Consider the following 23,160-nt stretch of genomic DNA (forward strand, 5'->3'; position numbering starts at 1 on the left):
CAACCGTCGTATTCAAATAAATCCCAGACAGGACTCTGCTGCTTTCTCCCAACTTTAATCTCCATGTTTCCAGGTAGAGTGGGGACCAGAAGATGACTGGAAAGCACAAGTGAACACAAGTGACGGACCCTTAAATATCATATTGTGCCAGCAGCTAAAATTGCTTGAGGGAAATAAATCGATTTCATATCAATCCAGTATTGACAAAGACGAAAACGAAGGGAATTTTATCCATAATTTTTATATGTTTTAGTTAGTTTTGTAAACACACAATACAGTTTCAGTTACTTCTCATTTTTTTCTTTGAATTATAGTTTTTATTTATTTCAGTTAAAGAAAATGTTTTTACAATTCTAGTTTTCGTCATTTCATTAGTTTTCGTTAATGATAATAACCTTGGTATGCGCACACCATACGATCGTAAGAAGTTAAAGTGAAACTTAAGGCTTAAGTCTCCTGCTGTTGTGCAGCTCATTTTCCTTTTCCCTACTTTCGTAAAGTTTAATTTGAGGTGGCGGGATGTTTGTTCTTGCCCCCTCCCCCATGAACCGGGCCTGAGCATATCCGAGCATATATATGAGGTGAGTCCACATACAGGTCTGTCGGGCTACTCTTAGAATAACGTATGTCAACACTATGAACCTGAAAGGACAGCATCCAAACAGTATGAGAGTCAAACTGAACTAGAAGAGCAGCCACACCACAGCCAGAGCCAACAGGTGGAATTAAACAAAAGCAAACAACTTTAGTACAAATATTTAGTAAAGGCACTCTATGAGAAGAGGAGCACATATGTTCCACAGTGATCCTTTTATGGAGTGCCTGGATTCTTCTTCTTCTCGTTTTGGACTTCTTCCTCCATCCCAGACCACCCAATACACTGAGTACCAGTAGAAAAACCAGAGCTACCAGCCACCTGTTCTGTAAGCCTGGAGGATTATCTGAAACAGGCATTTCTTCATAGATATTTTGTTCTGAGTTTTTTTTTTTTTTTTTTTTCCACTTTTCATGTTTATTGAAAGCCACCTCAAACCCAAGTGCAGTTTAGTTTTAATGTTCAAGAGTGCACTTAATCAGAGTGTTGTTTATATTTTAGTATGTTTATGTTCTTGGCACATGTTGGCAAAATTGCACAAACTATTTAAATTAAAAATGTTCTGGAAGGTTCTTTGGTCTAAATTGTCAGTTCTATTTTTTTTTCTTTTAGGGCTGTCTTTTACAAAGGGAAATTGTTTGGTTGCACTGTTCAGAAACTTGCAAATTAGTCTAAAAGATCGATGTAAAGAATCGTGATAAAATTGAGATTGTGATTTTTTTCTTTTATAATTGTGACATGATATTTTTGCTATATCACCCACCCCTAAGTTGGAGGTATTTCCTCCTTTGTCGTGATGGAAGCTCTGCAACTGTTGGAAATGGTCCTAGTGTTGTTTTTACTGGTTAAATGCAAACACACTTTAGAGGCTTCTGAAGCAGAATCATTAAGCAAACAGACTAATGATTCCTAAGAACTGAGCTACTGGATCTGAATTCCCATCCCTATCTCTGAGTGTTGAAAATTCATACCTGTGAGGTTATTGTTGCTTTTGGGCCACTGGCCCTGTTGTGATTTTGACATGACATACCTTGGGTGGAGCATCTGAGCCGGGGTACTCCCTCTGATCCAGCTTGTTCCAGCGCTGCATCAGTTTGATGACCATGGGGTTACTGAAGTCGACCAGCTGGAAGCCCGTCACATTGGCTCCTCCATGCATGAAGCGCTCCAAGTTGATGTCTTTAAAACCCTAGAAGAGCAACAAGGACAAAGAACAGTCCTGGTCTGAGCGCTGGGACGAAGGCTCACGTGGTAAAGTGACAGCAGTTGTAATGCAGTCAGACACAGTGGGTCCAAAAGCCAGACTATAGATGGTGATGGGTCACTGGATTGGAAACCAAGACATACAGTGCAAGAGCCTTTAAAATATGCTGTTTTAACTTGTAAATATATGTGAAGTAAATGGGAGCAGGTGAAAAACTGGATGGTGTTAGCTGTGATGTAACCAGTGCCAGATTTAGGTCCAAGCTAAATAAACTACAGTTTAGGACCTCACAATCTGCAGGGCCAGTGTGTTGTCTTAAAATTTTAATTTTGCAAATGAATCATCTATAATTGTGTTGACTAGAAAGCTGAATTACAGGTGATGTGTAATATTTAGTATCAATGTTCTGTATGTAAGCAGCCTATTGATAATTCATGATTCATTCATCATTTTCACAGCTAAAGCGAATAAAAAATGAACTCAAAGCAACTTTGTCTCAAGAAAAATTGTCTGCGCTTAGCATCATGTGCATAAGAAGCCACAAGCTGTGTAGCATATATTTTGGTGACATAATCAATGATTTTGCTTTTGTAAAATCAAAACGGAAAAAAAATTGTAACTTAGAGGATTCTTTAATATGTATTTTTGTGATTTTACAACACAATCTTTATTACTGAATATTATTAATTCACATTAAAAGGCAATATATTTTCAATCTTTCATATAATTCAAAGGCATATATATTTTAAAGCTTTCTGAGACCAGTTGGTGTCATTTAAAAAGGGGGGCTTTATGTAGTTCAGGGCCTCACCAAGTCTAAATCCGGCCCTGGATTGAACTCATTTGTCAAATCAGTCCTGAGGACAGTTTCAGCAGTCTGTATTCTGTTGTAATAACATTGAAAGCAACATGGTTAAATGAATTTGCGATTAGACAGGACCTTTTGTACATCAACGGTACTTAAAGCACTTTATCATCACATTCACCCGTTGGCACACATTCACATATGGGTGAAACAGTCCCGTGGGGATAATAAGGCCACTTCAACATGTGGACAGGGGTCAGGGGTCAAATCACTGACCTTCCAGTGTGTGGATACCCAGTGTATTACCATAACACTAAAACTTTAGTTGAGGTTTGATGTGAAATCTATCAGATTTTGGCTTTTTTACACTGAATAATTGTCTTGATTGGAAACAGCAAAAGGCACCAGTTTTTTCAGATACATTTTTAATTATTTTATGGAATATCCTTTACATTTCTTAAAAAGTAAACCTGTGACACTCCAGAGGACACATATGCATTGCTGCGTCTCAAGGGGGTATTGGGTTATAGAAAGTGTTGCTACATCAGCAAGAAAGCTATAATATGTACATTGACACAAATATAAAGTTGATAAGGCCTATGCAATACAGTTTGCTTCAGTTTCTGTATATCACTTGTGTTCACCGATGTTCAAATTCTGAGAAATCTGCAATTTCATTGAATTGGTACCTGTGACTTTTAATAGACTGTTGGTCTTGTGGTAAAAACAACAATTCTACAAACTCCACAACACCCTAAGGCCACTTACTAGTGAATTTTGACTATAACTATTACTCTAATGTCATTGTTTGTTTCATTTAAGATTAAATCTATCATGCATTAGACTTCATATGTAAGTGAACATCTGGGTTGTGTAATGTAAATGTAAGCCCACCCTAAACTGGGTCAGTAGTGGCTTGGTGGATGACAGAAGATTTAAAAAATGGTTCCTTTATTTTGTTCCACTTGAGACATACATTAATGTACTTAGCATCACGTCAAAATTATGGAATAAACTTTTAAAAATATGGCTGATTTGGGGCAGTGCTACAACAAACCAAACAGCCACAATGGGACACAACATAGTCACAGTAACATGCACTGACTGAACAAACGCTGCATAAAACACAGAAGAAGGAAGGAAGAGACAGAACATACAGAGAAGTGCCATCAGAGGACGGGTCTGGATAACTTACCAGGTTGGCCATGATGTAATGGTAGCCTTTGACATGTTTCCCCACACTGACAATCTGTGAAGAGGACAAACAGCTAATTACATTAAATGAAGCATATGACAGGCGGGTGTGTGCCCACCATCTCTTTTAATGCGTGGAAGATCGGACGTCTAAACAAATGAACGGGCACTCATGTCAGTATCTCACAGAGGAAGTGGACGCTTCACGCTTTCACAGACGCGACAATGCCTTCTGACACTCTGGCACAAACACACATGCACACACACAAGTACAACCACGGAGCTGCATCCTGGTGATAAAAACAGATTTTGAAAGCTGACATCTGCTGGGAAATCCCAATGGACATCCGGTTAATAAGGGCGTGAATTCAGCTGAAGCAAAAGCTTTGAACCTCACTGAAAAGACTAGAATGATACCAATTCCCTAACAGCTTCTCTGTTGTCAAGACCTGAGAATCAGGTTGTGCAATGGTGCTATTAATTAGCATTCCCAGCTGCATTTTGAAAAGTTAATATACAAAAATATATGTATTGTCTGAATGTGACTCAGTGTGCAGCTGGAGCTGAGAATAACATCCAGTGCACTTTGCAGAAATGTTGGAAATAAGAATCTCTGCACACATAAAAGGGTGGGAAAGTACTGCCAGTGTTCACAGCGCAGTCTGAAGATGATCTCATGTGACTGGGACAATGTGTTTAGAAGAACGTCTGTGTGGTTTGGGATTTTTTTAAACCACTTTTCCAACAAGTGATAGAAAACACAAAGTTCCTTTCACTTGAATTGAACAAAACATGGCACAAAATGTTCCTAACTTATTCACATAAACGCTTACGTTAATGATAGCAGCTTTATGAAGTGAACCCAAAGGATTAATGACGATAATGTGTATCTGTTTAACTGTAAAATATGTCTTTCATACCCAGAGCTTTTCCATTTTATTCCAAGATATAAAGTCAGAAGAAATAATAAATGGACAGAGTCCTCCAGGGCTAAAATATCTAGCTAACACAGAAGTGTCAAAAACTGCACTTCTCTGAATGTCCACTAGGGGCTCACTCTGAAGGAAGCCAATCCTCTTAGTGAAATCTTCATCTGAACCACCGGCTACATTACCTGATGTTACCGTATACCAGTGGGTCTCGGGGGCGGGGTGGGGGTGGGGTGGGGGGGGGTGGCAGGAGTGAAAAAAACAAAAAAAAAAACCTCACGAAAAACCACAAACTCACTGGCTATTAGTACAAAGGAGATGCAGCAGATCCCCCCCCCCATGTTGAAATGCAAGCGGTTGGACTATGACAGTGTTTGCCAGGGGGGCGGTACCCCTACATATAACAGAGCCCCCCCCGCCCAAGCTTATGGATTGAGGTTCGTCATGTAATAGAGCCAAATCATGTGCGCTACTTTTACCATAAGGTAGCCCCCCCCTCCCCCCATCCAATATTTTTTTGGGGATAGTGGGGACGGTAGGAGGTTCATGATGCCGTTGGTGAGGCTTTGTTCAGATAATGTTAACAAACGCTGCCATAGACCATATAATTCACACTGACTTATACAGTCACCTAATTAATCCAGTAAACAGTAAGTCGTTAGTACTGCTACAATGACGAATCACTAACTGTCAGTCATACATAGTGTTGTGCTTTATTTTGTGGGAATTTAGTCATTTTAATTCCACATTTGCATGTTTCACCAAATCCTCTCTAACAACACTATTTTGTAAATACCCTGTTGTAGCGTGCTTCACTTAGCTCCACCCAAAAACTAGCCAAACAACCCAGAGAACAACCCCCCCCCCCCCCCCCCTCCAATTTCAGAATAATCGTGGAGGGTGTCAGACCCATTCACAGCACTTGCCCAGTGTTCATTAAGTGTGGAGATAAGACTGGATGTGGGAAACTACACAAAGGGTCCAAAAAATGCCAATACCATGGTTATGTTTGTGCACAGCTCAGGCATATAAATAACTTGGTTAAGGTTATAGAAAGGGTTTGGGGGAGGGCTAAGATAAGAAAAAGAGAGAAAATGCAAAAATAAGCATAGCATGAAATGGGCAGGAACCCTGGTCTTCATACACTAAGGGTCAGATCTACTAAGATCCATGTTTGCATGTACTAATTTGCGTGCGCAATCTATAATTTTGTGCGTGGGGTTGAACTGCGATTTGAGGGTGATTTACTAAGACTGTTTGAGCAATTGACAACAGGTGCAAAGAGACCGCCCAATTTAAATGAGGATTTTGCGTTGCTACTGGTTGTCATCATGGAGACCACACACTGGAAACTGAAGAAAATGATCCAGACGCACAGACATGTAACATTGTGAGGAGTTTTGTGGGGGTTGTTGGATTGAATGCCTGTCAGGTACACATCATTTTGTCACACTGTAGCCTGATGTCGGTGCGTATTTTTAATCACAACCATCAGACAAAGTAGAAAAGAATCCCTTAAAGTGTGTGTGTGTGTATGTGGGGGCATATGTCTCAATTATTTTTTCTTCCGTCATTCCAAAAATGTTCACACAAGGGTGAAAAATGCGTTCTCTGCGTCTTGTTTAATAGTTTCGATGTCTCCTTCTTGTGACAATAACCACTTCCATGTCTGCGATTACACATCCAAACCGTTTGCACCTCCATTTGAGATGTGTTAAATACAGGCGCAGTTTCTATGAGCAAAATTCCTTTTGGGTTTGATCAATCATTTCACGTGTGTTAAAGCAGTATAATTACATTTTCTCCTCCCAGCACACACAATTGCGTTTAAATGCCTAAAAGGGCACATGTCACCCCCTTACTCATTGAGTTACACTGGCTACCCATAGCTGCCCGCATCAAATTCAAATCTTTAATCCTAGCCTACAAAATTCTCCGTGGGTCTGCTCCTGTCTACTTAGGTGCACTAATAAAAGCTTATGTCGCCCCACGACCACTCCGCTCGTCTGGGGAACGTAGTCTGGTGGTCCCCAGACCTTGTACAAGACAATCCAGGCTCTTTTCATGGGTCGTTCCACGTTGGTGGAACGCTCTACCAAGTGCTACAAGAACAGAGTCATCCCTGCCTATCTTCAAGAAGCTCCTGAAGACCCAGCTCTTCCGAGAGCACCTCCTGTCCTAGCACTTTCAAACATTCCATTTTAAATATTCTAATAAGGTTTTTCCCAGGACAACCACAGATTCTTTCACGATTATCTCTGGACCTGCTGCGGTGGTCCGGCCTCTTCCCTGCCCTCATCATCACCACTCACTTATCCTCAACCGCCTCCATGTGTCTCCCCCTACTCCCCCCTTCTCCCCCAGTCCCTATCTCTATTGCTCTCTCTTTTTCCCCTTCTCTACTCTCTCTCTTTAACCCCAACTGGTCAAGGCAGACGTCCATCCTCCAGGAGTCTGGGTCTGCTCGAGGTTTCTGCTGTTAAAGGGAAGTTTTTCCTCGCCACTGTCACCAGTCACAAGTGTTTGCTCCTGGAGGATTCTGTTGGGTTTCTGTAGAATTGCCTTAGAGTCTGGTTTTGACCAACTCTATATATAAAATGTCAAGAGATAGCTTTTTTGTGATCTGGCGCTATATAAATAAAATTTGATTGATTGAGTGATTTAATTGGTTTTCCCCTGTAAGTCGCTTTGGAAAAAAGTGTCTGCCAAATGCGTAAACATAAACATAAACACCTCATATTACATATTCATTGTGTCAAACGTACTAACTAGATGCAGATGCAGATGCACTATTTTGCACGTTTGAAAGATGCAGCCCTTAGTGTGCACTGTTAGTAAATCAGTTTGTACACTATAGCTGCTATAACCACCTCTAACTATGGATTTGGCTACTTAACAATATCACTTGACCCATCTTGTTAATTTCAGGTCTTAACTCTTACACTGGCTTCTGTTTATTACCATGCATGTTGAAAGTTGATTATGCGCTGTGTCTATACTCTGGGCATTGAAAACGGAAGCTAAGGCCTCATGATGACTCTTTCCTGCAGCCAAGAGAGAAACCTTGAGAGTTAATGAAAACATTCCAAACTCTGGCAGAAGAACATCCATTTTTCAATAGCTTTAGTTCAACTTTTTGACTTTGAAACTTTTAGTCAGTACAAAGTAGGCATTCAGTAAAACAGCTCTGATCCAGTCTGTAGAGCATGGAGCTGCAAGCAAATTATTTTTGTCCATCTGTAAATGAAACAGCTTTGCACTCACAGATTTCCTGATGTTCAAAGTAACATCTGGTTGCTTGGAAGCCTTATGTACTAACTGTTAATAAACTGTTGATAAGCAGCTAATGAGGCCAAATCCATGTCCTGGATTAGGATTAATTAGTTTGATGTAAATTTGAACAGGATATTTTAAACAAACATGCACTGAAACATGTATCAGGGCTGTGGCATCTGATTGGACCACCAAGTAGTTTGAAATATGGCAACACACACACACACACACACACACACACACACACACACACACACACACACACACACACACACACACACACACACACATCTGCACAGCAAATAGTTTGAACTATGGCAGATGTCAGTGTGGAGATTTGCTGAATAATTGAACAATTATGGAGATACCATTTGGCCCAGGGAAGGATGGAGGGATGAAGGAATGAAGAGGACAGGAGGAGGACGACGATGCACAACTTATTCTGAGTGTGCTCATGCCAGCTAACTCCACTGGAGATTAGAACAGACTGTTCAAGTTCACAACTTGCTAATTAGGACAAACACTCAAAAACAGAAAGAGACAAACATAAGTGAGGGAGTAATTCAATATAGATCTGAGCCTGAACCTGTGTGAGTATAGTTGGTTATTGGTGCTGATCTGAAAACTACATGTACATTCTAGTGGTGCAGGCAGGGTGAGGTCAGCCACCTCTGCAGTTCGAAAAGTACAAGTAGGGATGTAACGATATGAAAATTTCATATCACGGCTATTGTGACCAAAATTATCATTATCATTATTATCGGGGTATTATTGAAACTGTGCCCAAAATGTTCAAAAAGAACTGATACACACACTGAAATAATTTAACCAAATTGTACCTTGAAAAAAAAAACAACAAAAACAAACAAAATAATAATAATAATAATAATAATAATAATAATAATAATAATAATAATAATAATAATAATAATAATAATAATAATAATAATAATAATAATTGGCACAATATACCTTCTGTTGCAGAAACATTCAAATATTAACCCTTAGTGGTCTGAGCCTATTTTGTCCATTTTTCAGTCCTTTTGATTTTGCCTTTATATACTATATAAACAAATGTTTACTATACCCATGTTTGGGAACTGTTTATTCAGCACAACTTCATCTATATCATCTGCCTATTATTTTTTCACTTTAACCAACTATATCAACACAAAAGGACAAAAAACACACATGAAAAAAAAAAATCCTATTTGAAAAATGTAAATGATTTATTGCATAAATATCACACAGATGCTTAACGAACCTTTTCAAAGACTTTAAAAGTGAATATTGGTTCCAAATATTAGGCATAGAAAATCAAAATTGTAAAAAATTAAAACTATGCTCAAATATCTGACATAAAAGCAGATCTTTCCATAGGCGTTTTCTCCAGAAAAGTGCAGTAATCAAACACAGTTATCACGATAATTCGAATTTAAATGGTAATACTAACCGTCTGCAATTTTACCGTGGTTTATCGTTATACCGGTAATCATTACATCCCTAAGTACAAGTAAAGTTCATCTTTATTGTTTGTGTAGACAAATTCATTTAGCCTTGCATAGCTGGACTAATTCTCAAAAGAAAATTAGTCTGTGCCCTGTGAGTTAATTTTTTTTTTTTTTTACTTCTACAAAGATTCATGTAAAAGGCCAAGATCTAAAAAGCCCTGAGTTTGACCTCGAAGGGTGACAGGAATAATAGGAAGTCATTACTATTCATCATGTCCTTGAAGCCATTATGATTGCAGAGGATGGTATATGGAAGTTAGTATGGATGAGAGTGTGTTGTGTGGAATTCAGCTGCCTTAGCAGATGTTTGCAATCCTGTTTTCTAGCCGGATCTGCAATTTAGTTCGACAGGAACATAATTTATTTAAGGTTGGATTGACCCTGCACAGTGCAGAATTGGGGAAAACACAGGAGGGGCTATGGGAAGGAGTAGGAAAGTCAGTCCGACTCAGAAAGCTTTAGTGCACCTGAACCATGAGCTCATGTTATGAAGTTAATTTGATATTATCAGACCGCCTGAAACAGCATTCTACAGCAGAACACTAATAAGACAAGGCCCTTAAGCAGCACCCCTTGGGTTATAGTGAACGTTATAAAGTACTATATCTGATGGACTGTATATTTTTTACAGTTGTTTTTCTGCTTGGCCAATCTATGTGATGTTGTTAGTTTGTTAGTTTTCATGGTAAAAGATGGATTTTCAGTGTATTCATTGAATAGGTGGGGTTTTATTCATGTTATTTCACCTCCCTGGTCGGTGCATCTTGTTGTGTCTACAAGGTTTAGTTTAGTTTATTTCAGACAAAAACATAATACAAAACCTAGGGAAAAAAATAAACAAGACAAAAAAAATAAAAAATAGAACAACAGAAAAAGGAACAACTGTTGTGCCTGAAAGGGAGTGGGAAGAAGCCACTGCTTCTCCAGTCCTCAGGCTGTTAGTGCCTAATCACATGTTACACAATATAGATTGTAATTACCCACAAACACACCCCTACAAACCTGTACACCCACACACATACAGTCACATACACACAGAAACACACACCCACTTATACCTACATCTGTACCAAGGTTAGAATAGTTTTGGATTTTTCATTATACTTTAGTTTTATTTGGTTTTGACTTTTTTTTCTCTAATTCAGTTAGTTTTAATTCATTTTTAGAGCAGGTTTGTTAGTTTTTATTAGTTTTCATTATTTTCTAAATGCTTAGTTTTAGTTTAGTTTTATTCATATCTTTTCTCTTCTTCTCCGTCGTATTCAAATAAATCCCAGACAGGACTCTGCTGCTTTCTCCCAACTTTAGTCTGCATGTTTCCAGGTAGAGTGGGGACCAGAAGACGACTGGAAACCACAAGTGACAGACCCTTAAATATCAGATGGTGACAGCAGAGAAAATTGCTTGAGGGAAATAAATCGATTTCATATCAATCCGACATTGACAAAGATGAAAACGAAGGGAATTTTATCCATAATTTTTATACGTTTTAGTTTTATAAGCACACAATACAGTTTCAGTTAGTTATCGTTTTTTTCTATTAATTATAGTTTTTATTTATTTCAGTTAACGGAAATGCTTTTACAGTTGTGGTTTTCGTCATTTTGTTAGTTTTCATTAATGATAATAACCTTGATCTGTACACCAACCCACATCTGCACACCCATGTACACCCACACACACCATACAATAGAACAACCTGACAATCCAAGTATGATCACACCTTTCCTTGAACCAGATATTGTGACAAAGGTTCAAGGTTCATTTATTATTGGGATGCACTGAGACCAATACCAGTATCGGGTATCGGATCCGATACTCAGTTTGTGTACTTGTACTCGTACTCGTAAAAGTACTTCGATACAACCGCACCGATACCACCTACGGTAGCGTGACATTCGCAGTTAAGTGCAACAGGTACGCAGCAGGGTTCTAATAGTTTTGGATTTTTCATTATAGTTTAGTTTTATTTAGTTTAAATTTTTTTTCTCTAATTCAGTTAGTTTTAATTCATTTTTTGAACAGGTTTGCTAGTTTTTATTAGTGTTTGATTTTTTCTAAATGGTTAGTTTTAGTTTAGTTTTAGTATTTGATTTAGTTTTTCATATCTTTTATCTTCCTTGTCATCATATTCATATAAATCCCAGACAGGACTCTGCTGCTTTCTCTCAACTTTATTTTCCATGTTTCCAGGTCAAGTGGGGACCAGAAGACCACTCTAAACAAGAAGTGACGGACTGTTAAATATCAAATGGTGCCACCGGCTAAAACTGCTCGAGTGAAATAAGTCAATTTCATATCAATCCGACACTGACAAAGACAAAACGAAGGGAATTTTATCCAGAATTTTTATACGTTTTAGTTAGTTTTGTACGCACACAATAGTTTCAGTTAGTTATCGTTTTTTCTTTTAATTATAGTTTTTATTTATTTCAGTTAACGAAAATGTTTTTTCAAATCTAGTTTTTGCCATTTGTTAGTTTTCTTTAACGATAATAACTTTGGTACGCAGCGGAGGAGTAATGTCAGCAATGTGGAGATTTAACGAAATAAATGACGGTGACAAAAGTAACACTGACTGAAAGTTACATTAAAGACACAGATGGAGTATTCTGTTCGTCCTCTGCGTACATTCATCCAGTTTTCCAGGTGCTGGAGGATGCGTACCCAGACGGAGAATACCAGCAGAACCGTGGAGGTAGAGGATCTGTTCAAAGAGCCACTGTGAGAGTCAGAGAAAAACTACTGACACATTTAGGACAACTACCCTCATCAGTATCAACATTAGTATCACGTTAGTGTTACCTCTGTCGACTCCATGTTTATTATTACTGACTTTCTTCTTCTCAAAAAACTTTAGTTTTCTTTGTGTTATTTTTCCAGTATGGGTAATTCAGAGCAGCGCCCCCTGGTGGATTGACTGAGAAATGCTCATTCCAACATTAAATGTCAGTAGCAGCACTTTGTTCAAGTGAGACTAATGACAACGACAATAAAGCACATTTACAAAAGGAACTAAGAACTGGAATGGGATTATTAAGTACTCATATCAGCACTCGGTATTGGCAAGTACTCAAATGTAAGTACTTGTACTCGGTCTGGAAAAAAGTGGTATCGGTGCATCCCTAATTTATTGTCAGTCATTCATTGTAGCACAGGAAGAACGAAATGTGTACTCAGGTCCCAGTAAAAAAAAAAGAAAAGAAAAGTTAAATATATAAAAAACAGACATAAAAAAACACATACAGAAGTAAGACACTTAAAACACATTCACCTTTTAAAAGACCTTCCTTAGCAGCCGAGCAGAATAAAATGCATAATAAAGTGCATATGTATGTATGGTAAAGCGCAGCTCACTGATTTATTACAAATCTAGATCTTGTTTCAAAATAAATGTGGTTCTCTTTTGGTTGAACTCATTGAAATCCATCTGAATGCTCCTGTGTTCATACTGAGACACACTTGTTTGGGCTTTTGTTGTATATCTGTGGGTAGCAGACTGTTGGCTCTCTGGATCATAATAAATAAAGTCTGTTCAAACCATATTTGCAGCTTCAGAAGTTGAACCAGCCTTGTAACACCAATCTATGAATCTACGTCCAGTACACTGTATTCCATGGGGGTCAAACTCATTTTAGTTCAGGGGCCACTTTCAGCCAAATTTGATCTCCAGTTAGCCGGACCAGTAAAATAATAACAGGGAAAAAGTAAAATTATATTATGATCAGGTTTATATCTACAAAGTTCCTGTAAAAATCTGAATAACATCAACAACTTGAATTGTCCTAAGAAAAACAAATGCAATTTTAACAATATTCTGCCTCAGTTTATCAGTTTATCATTTACACATGTGTGTTACAATCACACAAAACATTTAGTAACAGGCAGAATATTGGTCAAATTGCATTACTTTTCTTGACACATTTCCGTTTGTTCATATTTGTTCAGGTTATTCCCATTTTTTGTAAAAGTATAGTTTGGTAATGTAAACATTTCATGTAATTTACGTTTTACACCTAAAAAAAACAAAGAAACAATTTGGGGTTGTCATTATTTATAGGTTATTATGATAATATCTTACTGGTTCTGACCCACTTGAAATCTAATTGGACTGTATGTGTCTGTATGTGGAACCTGAATTAAAATTGATTTGGACACCACTGATTGCACTGGTCTACATTAAAAAAAAAAAAAAAAGATTTGCTTCAGAGATTACATGTGCTAAATGTTACGTATTTTAATAAGATTAATTGGAAAATAAATGACAAAAGTGCCGGTTTGCTGATGTTTCAAGGTATATGATTAGGTGTTATTCCACATATATATTGGTTTATGTACATTTATATAATAGTTTTATAAATCTTCCACTAAATAGAACCTGTAAAGTGAATGTATTCTAATGTGCAGACAGTGTTTTGAAGTAGATCTTGTAGCTCTGAGACAAATATTCCTTTTGAGTCAAACCCATTCTCTGTTAATTCTTGAATTTCACATTTTGACCAAGGCTGTAATCTTGGAAAGTTCAGCCAACCAGCATTTTTTACATGATTTTTCTTTATCAGTGACTCTCATGAGATAAAATTTCATTACTTTTATTCTGGAAGCATTTTCCTTGTAGACCAGTGTTGTTAATACCTTCAGTGTAATTTTTGCATTTCACAAATTCCATCCCGTGGGCCAGACTGGACCCTTTGGCGGGCCAGATTTGGCCCCCGGGCTGCATGTTTGACACCTGTGCTGTATTCCAACATTCTGGATGGATGAATCAGTGTTAGGCGTTGAATTCAAAAAATGCCAATGCTGATGTCACGGCGCCATCACCTGTTCCAGCATGTTCTGCAGCCTCTCCGCCTCCAGGTCAATGACAAACTTCTTCTCTTGTCGTCGGTCCAGATCCTCCAGCAGTCGCCGGTAATTGGCGTCATTGAAGTTCTCTACACAGATGGCGCTGACCTGCCAGTTGTTTTGTCCCGCCTTCTCCATGATGGCCTGAAGGATGGCATATCCTGAGGAGTCACATGCACAGAATGAGAACAGCTTCATTTAGCAACAAAATCATTTAATCCTTTATATGCTAATTTGTAACAAGCTCCATTTACGCGCTGCAGATTGTGGTGAGCTCACAATGCTCATTATCTTTGTTTGAAACATGTGTAATGAGTTGGTGAACATAAGTGACCAGCATGCAAAATATTCACTTAATCTTGGCTTTCTTTCATAATACAACAAACATCAGGCAACTTTATTGAGGTCAATCCAGTACCGAGCTGATGGGATGTCTGCTACAATTAAAGGTGCAACAACACAAAGGACAGACGGACAGCTTTCAAAATCTTTCTCTCCAATTGGACTTAGTAAACATAATTTTTCAGGTATCTCCAGCTCTGTGATTACTTTGTAAAGGAAATACAATGTTCTGTGACAGAGACTCCCTCTCATCTAATGCAAATACTGGTGGATGCCTAGAGAGGTTCAATGAGATAAACAACACAAAAATACAAGGAGATATATTTTCACGCAAAAAATCAATGGCAGAGGGACCTGCAAGAGGAAATACCAAATGGGTTACAGTCAGAGGGATGGAAATCTCAAAACTGTACTACAAACTCACTGTCATGGAGGGAGTTTTGTTGGAAATGTCTGGTCCGTTTCTTTATAACACCTGCACGAAAATCACATTTTTCTGGAGTTCCCTCCTCCTCCTGTCTGTCCTCCTCTCTCCTCCTTCTCCTGTCTGTCCCCTCCTCCTCTCCTCCTGTCTGTCCTCCTCTCTCCTCCTCATCTGTCCTCCTCTCTCCTCCTGCTTCTGTCTGTCCTCCTCTATGCTCCTCCTCCTGTCTGTCCTCCTCTCTCCTCCTGCTTCTGTCTGTCCTCCTCTCTGCTCCTCCTCCTGTCTGTCCTCTCTCTCCCCTCCTCCTCCTGTCTGTCTTCCTCTCTCCTCCTCCTCCTGTCTGTCCTCCTCTCTCCTCCTCCTGTCTGTCCTCCTCTCTCCCCTCCTCCTCTTGTCTGTCTTCCTCTCTCCTCCTCCTCCTCATGTCTGTCCCCTCTTGTCTGTCTTCCTCTCTCCTCCTCCTCCTGTCTGTCCTCCTCTCTGCTCCTCCTCCTGTCTGTCCTCCTCTCTCCTCCTCCTCATGTCTGTCTCCTCTCTGCTCTCTCTTTGATTGATTGTGAACAAGCTAGATAATATCGAACCAGTGACTGTTTATACTTCGTTCCAAGAGACCTTAACCCTTTCATGCATGTGTTATGAGAACCTTAGTCAAGATTTTTTTTTTCTTGAGTGTTTTTATTCCTCCTTAGAGATGAAAAAACAAAAAACAAAAAAAACAAAAACAATCCGATCATTTTTTTTTTTCATGGAGTTACAAAAATGTCCATGCATTTAATTTTTGAAGTAAAGAAACATGGTTTAAAACCCAATATCAGGAAGTACAGAAGAGGATTAGGGCTACTGGAAAAACATACAATAAATTAAAATAAGGTCCAATATATTGTATGTATTTTTTTTTAATTATTATTATGAAAAAAAGTCAGAATTCTGAGTTTAAAGTCAGAATTCTGAGGAAAAAAAAGTCCAAATTTCTGAGATTAAAGTCCAGTGGCCCTAATCCTGTTCCGTAAGAAAGTGATATGGAAACAATGAAATAAAAAACATTTTTAATGCTGCAAATCTGATGTTTTCTCCCATTTTAACATATTCTAATACTAGTTATTACTCACTTTATGGAGATCACATGCAAAAAAAAACCTTTGTGTCTAACAAATAAGTGATTTACACTCAAACATGTTAGTGCAGATCAGTTTTATCAAGAACAGCAAAGGTACAGTAATGGTCCGAATGTCAGTGCATGGGATGGTGTATGAGCGTCCACTGTGTTGGCTGATATGGAACTAAACAACAAAAACCCATGAATATACAAGAGAACAGCTGGAGAAGAACTGTCCACTGGAGTGACCACTGCACATGAAAGGGTTAAAGAATAAGCTGTGTTCATGTCTTCGACGTTGGCCAAATGTTACTGATGAAACTGAAGCGAGTCCTGGCTGAAGTATAGCTCAGTGAAGCATGTTAAGTCACAGAACATATTGTTGATAATTGCTAGTTTCAGACGCAGTAGCAGCCTGGCTTTACTAAACACAACATTCCTGGCAACACAAGCACTTATCCATCTGAAAGAAAGACTGAGCCCAAACCAACTCCTTGAACCCTTTCATCCAAACCAGACCTCTGCTTCTGCTCCAAACATGACAGCAGGACTCATCCCATACAGTACTTGACTCTGGAAGGTGGGATGGGGGTCCAGGGTGGGGGGGTCCTTTTACTGTCAGAATTTTGTATAAAGAAGATGAGCGTCAGAGGAAACGAGGAAGCTGTGAGGGCGGCTGTTCTCCAGCAGGAACAGATGTCCCCCTTAAACGGCCCCTCCTGGTGGCCATCACAATCTGGCAACCCATCTCCCTTTGCTCCCAATTAGTGGATTAACCTGTGCTCTGGCAACCCGGCTCAGTCTCCACCTCCCCCTGCCCCCCCACCCCCCAGCCTCTTGCTCCCCATTAGAGGGATGTCGCTGCCAAGAGGGACCGCCGCTAGCAGCTCACACTCTGCCATGTTTTATGTCAGGCTTCTCTTCATGTAGAGAAATGTCCCCAGTTCCTCCTGAGGACAGGAAAAGACTGAGTGACATTCCAGTTTCAACTCAACAGCTGTTTCAGACACTTGACCTAAACGAGAAGCAGCTATTGTTCATATATAGCTATAGCTTTTAAGCTTAAAGTTTTTATCTGTTTTATCTACTTAACTGATTTTGTTTTGTTTTCTTTGTTTTTCTCATGCCTATACTTTTTATTGCTTCTGCTGTAATGTTTTTAATCAGGGCTCTCAAAACTCATTTTCTTTCAGGGTCCACATTCAGCCCAATTTGATCTCCAGTGGGCCAGACCAGTAAAATATTTACCCTTTCATGTATGAATTATGAGAACCTTATTCATGATTTTTCCCCCCGTTTTAATTCCTCTTAGGCATGGAAAAAAAAACAAAAAACAATGCGATTGACAGCTATTTATGAACCTATTTTTCATGGAGCTGCAAAAATGTCCACTCAAATGGATATGATGCGTTTAATTTTTGAAGCCAAGAAACGTGTATTTACTGGTACACTGTGAAAACTATGAAAAAAAAAACACTTTAATGCTGCTAATCTGATGTTTTCTCATATTTAAACATACTCTAATACTAGTTATTACTCACTTCATGGGGATAATATGCAAAAATACCCATTTTGTTAAAAAAAAAGATAATTACAGTCTAATAACAGTTGATTTACACTGAAACGTGTTACTGCAGATCAGGTTATCAAGAACAGCAAAGTTACATGGTGCATAAGTGTCCACTGTGTTGGCTGATATGGATCTAAAACAGCAAAACCAATGAATATACAAGAGAAGAGCAGTAGAATAACTGTCCACTGTAGTGACCACTATGCATGAAAGGGTTAACATAATAACCTATAAATAATGACAACTCAGAATTTTTGTCTTGTTTTAGTGCAAACAAAAAAACTAAACAAAAAAACCCCCATTAAATTAAAAAAAAATACTTACTTTTATAAACTATCCAAACAAAAAAGATGTGAATAACCTGAAAAAACTGACATTTCTTAAAAAAAAATAAGTGCAATTTTAACAATATTCTGCCTCAACTTATCATTTCTACATGTGCATTATGGATCAGATCTACAATGAAACTCAACACTGAGGAACAGGCAGAAAGAGTTTAAATTGTGCTTAATTTTCTTTAGACATTTCAGGTTGTTCATATTTGTTCAGATTATTCACATTTTATTGTTACAGGATAGTTTGTAAATGTAAATATTTTCATAATTTAATGTTATTTTTTGCACTAAAACAATGACAAAAATTTGTCATATTTATAGGCATAGTGTAATAATATGGAGTCATTCTTTTCTGTCGGTCATTCTGCTGTTATTATTTAACTGTAGATCAGATTGGTCTGCATGTGGAACCTGAACTAAAATGAGTTCCACAGCCTTGACTGTGGAATTTTTGCACTTTGCAAATTCATCCCATGGGCCGGACTGAAACCTTTGGTGGGACGCATGTTTGAGACCCCTGCTTTTAATGTTTTATATAAAGCTCCTTGAATTGTCTTGTACATGAAATCTGCTATATAAATAAACCTGCCCTGCCTTGCCTATTGTTAATTTTTCAATTCTAAAAATGCAGGAAATAACGTGTGTACTAAGTGTACAGAATGCTAAAATGTTTACACATGCCACAAAATGGTATTTATTTATTTATTTGTTTGTTTGTTTTTTAGTAATTATGCTGTAATGTTTCTGTTAGTATCGTCATTTTTCCAGACCCCACAAAACTGTATTGTATGTAGAACTTTTCAAATAAAACAAAATCACCAAAGTATTTTACTTTTCAAAAGGTGCCCAAATTTTTGTCTGCTAATGCAGCTACCAGTCTGCAACAAGGTTCTAATAGTTTTGGATTTTTCATTACAGTTTAGTTTTATTTAGTTTTGACTTTTTTCTTCTCTAATTCAGTTAGTTTTTAATTAGTTTTAGAGCAGGTTTGCTAGTTTTTATTTTTATTAGTTTTTGTTATTTTCTAAATGCTTAGTTTTAGTTTAGTTTTAGTTTTTTTTTATATCTTTTCTCTTCTTCTCCGTCGTATTCTAATAAATCCCAGACAGGACTCTGCTGCTTTCTCCCAACTTTAGTCTCCATGTTTCCAGGTAGAGTGGGGACCAGAAGACGACTCTAAACCACAAGTGACGGACTGTTAAATATCACATGGTGCTGCTAGCAAAATTTGCTTGAGGGGAATAAATCAATTTTATATCAATCCAACATTGACGAAGATGAAAACGAAGGGAATTTTATCCATAATTTTATACATTTTAGTTAGCTTTGTAAACACACAATACAGTTTCAGTTAGTTTTTTTTCTATTAATTATAGGTTTTTATTTATTTCAGTTAACGAAAATGTTTTTACAATCTAGTTTTTGTCATTTCGTTAGTTTTCATTAATGATAATAACTTTGGTGTGCAACACTAGTAATCTGCTGCACTGAAAAATTTGGTGTAAGAATATTTAAAAAAGCACATTCAAATCATAAGTACTGAACATAGAATAGGGCAGATATTGTAATAACATGTTCACTAAGTCACTGACAAACAATGACAATGATAGAGACATGAACAACGTTAGTTATGCCTGTTTTATTACATTTTGGAAAAAGGACTCACTTTTGTTGTGACACTGAACTGAGTAACTTCAGCTCAAACAGGTCACAACATGGCATTAGAAAGAAATTAAATAAAAATAGATTAATTAAAGAAACATACTTAAAGTGTAGAGATTTTGGATTCATGTGACCACCAACATGAACTGAAATGCTCCCGTTTGGACCCTGGATAACACTTTGCATCAGGGGCTTTGTAATGGAACAGTTATGTAATAAGTAATAAAGCCTGAACAAATCCTTAGAATGGTCTAATAACATTGTTCTATATTGATAAGACTAAGCGCTAATTACAGCATTGCAAACGCCCTTTCAACTAGTTATAGTAAAGTGTGCAGTTAACTGCCTGTAGATGTGTATTGGGTTGTGTATTAATCTTAAACCTTCACTGAACTGTTATTGTTAACAAATGATTATGAATGTACGACATAAGTTAACCTCGCATTTGTAGCTCTTTTAAAAACTTTTATATTTATTACAAGCACCTTAATATAATTATGAATATCTGGAACAAATTAACTGCCATTCCATCCATTAACTGGATCAGTGTTTTTCAACCCTGGGGTTCGGGACCCCACTTGGGGTCGCCTGGAATTCAAATGGGGTTGCCTGAAATTTCTAGCAATTGATAAAAAAATAAATAAATAAAAATAAATAAATAAGAAATATGGTGAGTTGACAGAGACAATCACAATACATAAAACACATGAAAAACTGAGAAGCTGAAACTGCAGCACGACTGTTGATCTGTCAAATGTTCATTGTGGTCAGTTTCAGATGCTGCAGCTCTTTCATAATTCATAGTTTCAGTTCTTGTTTGTTCAGTATTAATGTCCTCCTTGTAAATCACAGCTGGACTGACTGTACATATCCTGACCAAGGAAAATAAAATTCTCCCTTTGTGCAGTAATCTACACCTGGATTTTCTGCCTCCATCCATAATAATATATATTATATAGACTAAATGTGTCTAAAATTAATTTTTATTTGCAACATAGTATAGCAAACTATTACATGATCAAAAATAAATTAATTTTAGCCAAAAAAAAAAGTCTTAGTTTTGAATGTCTGGGGTCGCCAGAAATTTGTGACATTAAAATGGGGTCATGAGCCAAAAAAGGTTGGAACCACTGATATAGATATTTCAGTGCAGTGCAAGTCTTTGGATCAATGAATTGACGACCACTGAAAAAACACTGACATGAAGGCAGAATGCGCAGTGACTGTGGTCCGAACCCGGCTTGTACTTCTTGCTTGAACATTTCCTTTGCAGCGTTTGTTCAGCTCCTCCCAGGGACTGCAGGCTGATGGTGGCTGAGGCCCAGTGTGATGCCATGTGTCTCTTATTATTTCAGATGAAGCTTTTTGTACATGCTCCCTGACAAAACAGTCATAAAAAGACAGAGTGTGCCGGGTAGGAAGCCTCAGACCAGGCTGAACGACTCCCTGAGGGAACGGCAGCTACTTTACTACTATGACTGTATTGACTGAAGTGCTTCAGCTACAAATGAGCTGCTGTCGCAGCTCGGTGGCCAGGCCTCCATTTCACCTGCTTTTTCTGCAGTTGGAAATTGTGAACTTCTATAGAAAAAGTGGGAGTTTGACAATAAAAACGTCATGTACTGTAAAAATGCTGCAAACTGACATGAGACTGTGTAGAGATGAGTTGACGGGTCTCATATCACTAAACTAAGCCCAGTCAAGTAAAGTCAAAGCAACTTGAGTGGATCCCATTGGTCAAAATGTGCCTTAGGAGCACAGACTCCCTTTGATAGTTTACAATTCAGTCTACATTAACCCATTAAGGCCCAAACATCCACCACCGACCAAAACCATCTACTGATCTAACTGTTGGATACCTGTTGATCCACTAATCCTATCAATAGAGATGGGAATCAAGAACCGGTTCTTTTTGAGAACCAGTTCCCAGTAGCTCAATTCCTTGGAATCATCTGCCTGCCTGCTTAACGATTCTGCTTATTGATTCCACCTTCATTGCGCATGCGTGATGATGTCACATGCACGCTGCATTGTTCTGGTCAGAACGTAGCCAACATGGCGCTGAGGCAGAAACGGTCCAAAAAGAAGACACCAGGTTCAGTGGAACACTGTCAAAGCTTCCATTTCTTCTAAAGGGTGAAATCCCTCCAATCTGCTCAAACATTTGTCCACAGCATGTGATTCATTTACAGGAATGTCACGTATTTGATATGTTCCGTAGCGACACTTGTGCATCTAGTGGTAGAGCAGACACCAGGCCGTCATCCAGGCCCGGTTCCGGTGCGGGCAACAAAGTCCTGCCTCCTCACATAAAGGTTCCGAACGGGGGTCGCTGGGAGCCTATCCAGCTACTTACAGGCGAAGGCGGGGTACACCCTGGACATTTCACCAGTTCATCTCAGGGCTGAACATATAGAGACAAACAATCACTGTCACATTCACACCTATGGACAATTTAGATTAACTAATTAACCTATCAGTGCATGTCTTTGGATGGTGGGAGGAGCCAGAGTACCCGGAGAGAACCCACACAGACACGAGGAGAACACACAAACTCCACACAGAAAGGTCCCACCCCCATCGACTGGTGTTGGAATCGAACCCAGGACCTTCTGTCTGTGAGGCACCAGTGCTAACCACTGAACCACCGTGTCATCCTTCTCTTAAGACATTTCAGGTTATTCACATTTTTTTGCAACATTATACTTTGTTTTAGTGTAAATACATGAAAATATTTACATTTACAAAGAGAAACATTTGAAGTTGACATTATTTCTATGTTATTTTGAGAGTATTTACTGATTTGACCCACTTGAGATTGAATTGTTCTGAATGTGGAACCTGAACTAAAAGGATTGTTAATATTTTAGTGCAATTTTTGCATTTCACAAATTCATCCCAAGGGCCAGACTGGACCCTCTGGTGGGCCGGATTTGGCCCCCGGGCCGCATGTTTGACACCTGTGTTTTATGGCAAGAGGAGGGAGACTGTTGTCACAGCAACCGACGAGGAGGTGGATGACGATGTCCCATAACAATAACAATATCAATAACAAAAACTATAATAAGGTTGAATTTTTGAATTTCAGAGTATTTCACTGAGTGCCCTCTAAAGGGTTAAAGGACATCTGTCTTATCCCTGTAATGGAGCCAGTGTGTGTGGACAGATTCATCAGTTCTACGTACGTCTACATTAAACTCCTCTAAACTGCACATACATGAGCGGCGGCGTTCTGCTGCTCATACGATGATGTGATGCGCTGTCATGTCTGATCGTGCGCTGCGCTGCGTACAGCACACAGACAGGCGGCGGGCGAGAGGCCAGCTGATTACCAGCTGATAAATGTGTAGCCCCGCGGCTGTATGTGGAGCAGCA

General features: G+C 38.5%; 1 protein-coding gene across 1 annotated transcript in view; it reads right to left on the reverse strand.

Moving 5' to 3' along the window:
* LOC115433213 (glutamate receptor 4-like) overlaps positions 1-23,160 on the reverse strand; it is a 343,230-nt gene that overhangs the window by 103,952 nt on the left and 216,118 nt on the right. The window contains exons 12-14 of the mRNA XM_030154500.1: positions 14,333-14,517; positions 3,800-3,853; positions 1,626-1,784 (exon numbers count right to left, since the gene is read on the reverse strand). Of these exons, the coding sequence (XP_030010360.1) occupies positions 1,626-1,784; positions 3,800-3,853; positions 14,333-14,517 (398 nt within the window). The remainder of the gene's footprint in view (positions 1-1,625; positions 1,785-3,799; positions 3,854-14,332; positions 14,518-23,160) is intronic.

This window comes from Sphaeramia orbicularis, chromosome 14 (genome assembly GCF_902148855.1).
Source record: "Sphaeramia orbicularis chromosome 14, fSphaOr1.1, whole genome shotgun sequence".
Lineage (NCBI taxonomy): Eukaryota > Metazoa > Chordata > Actinopteri > Kurtiformes > Apogonidae > Sphaeramia > Sphaeramia orbicularis.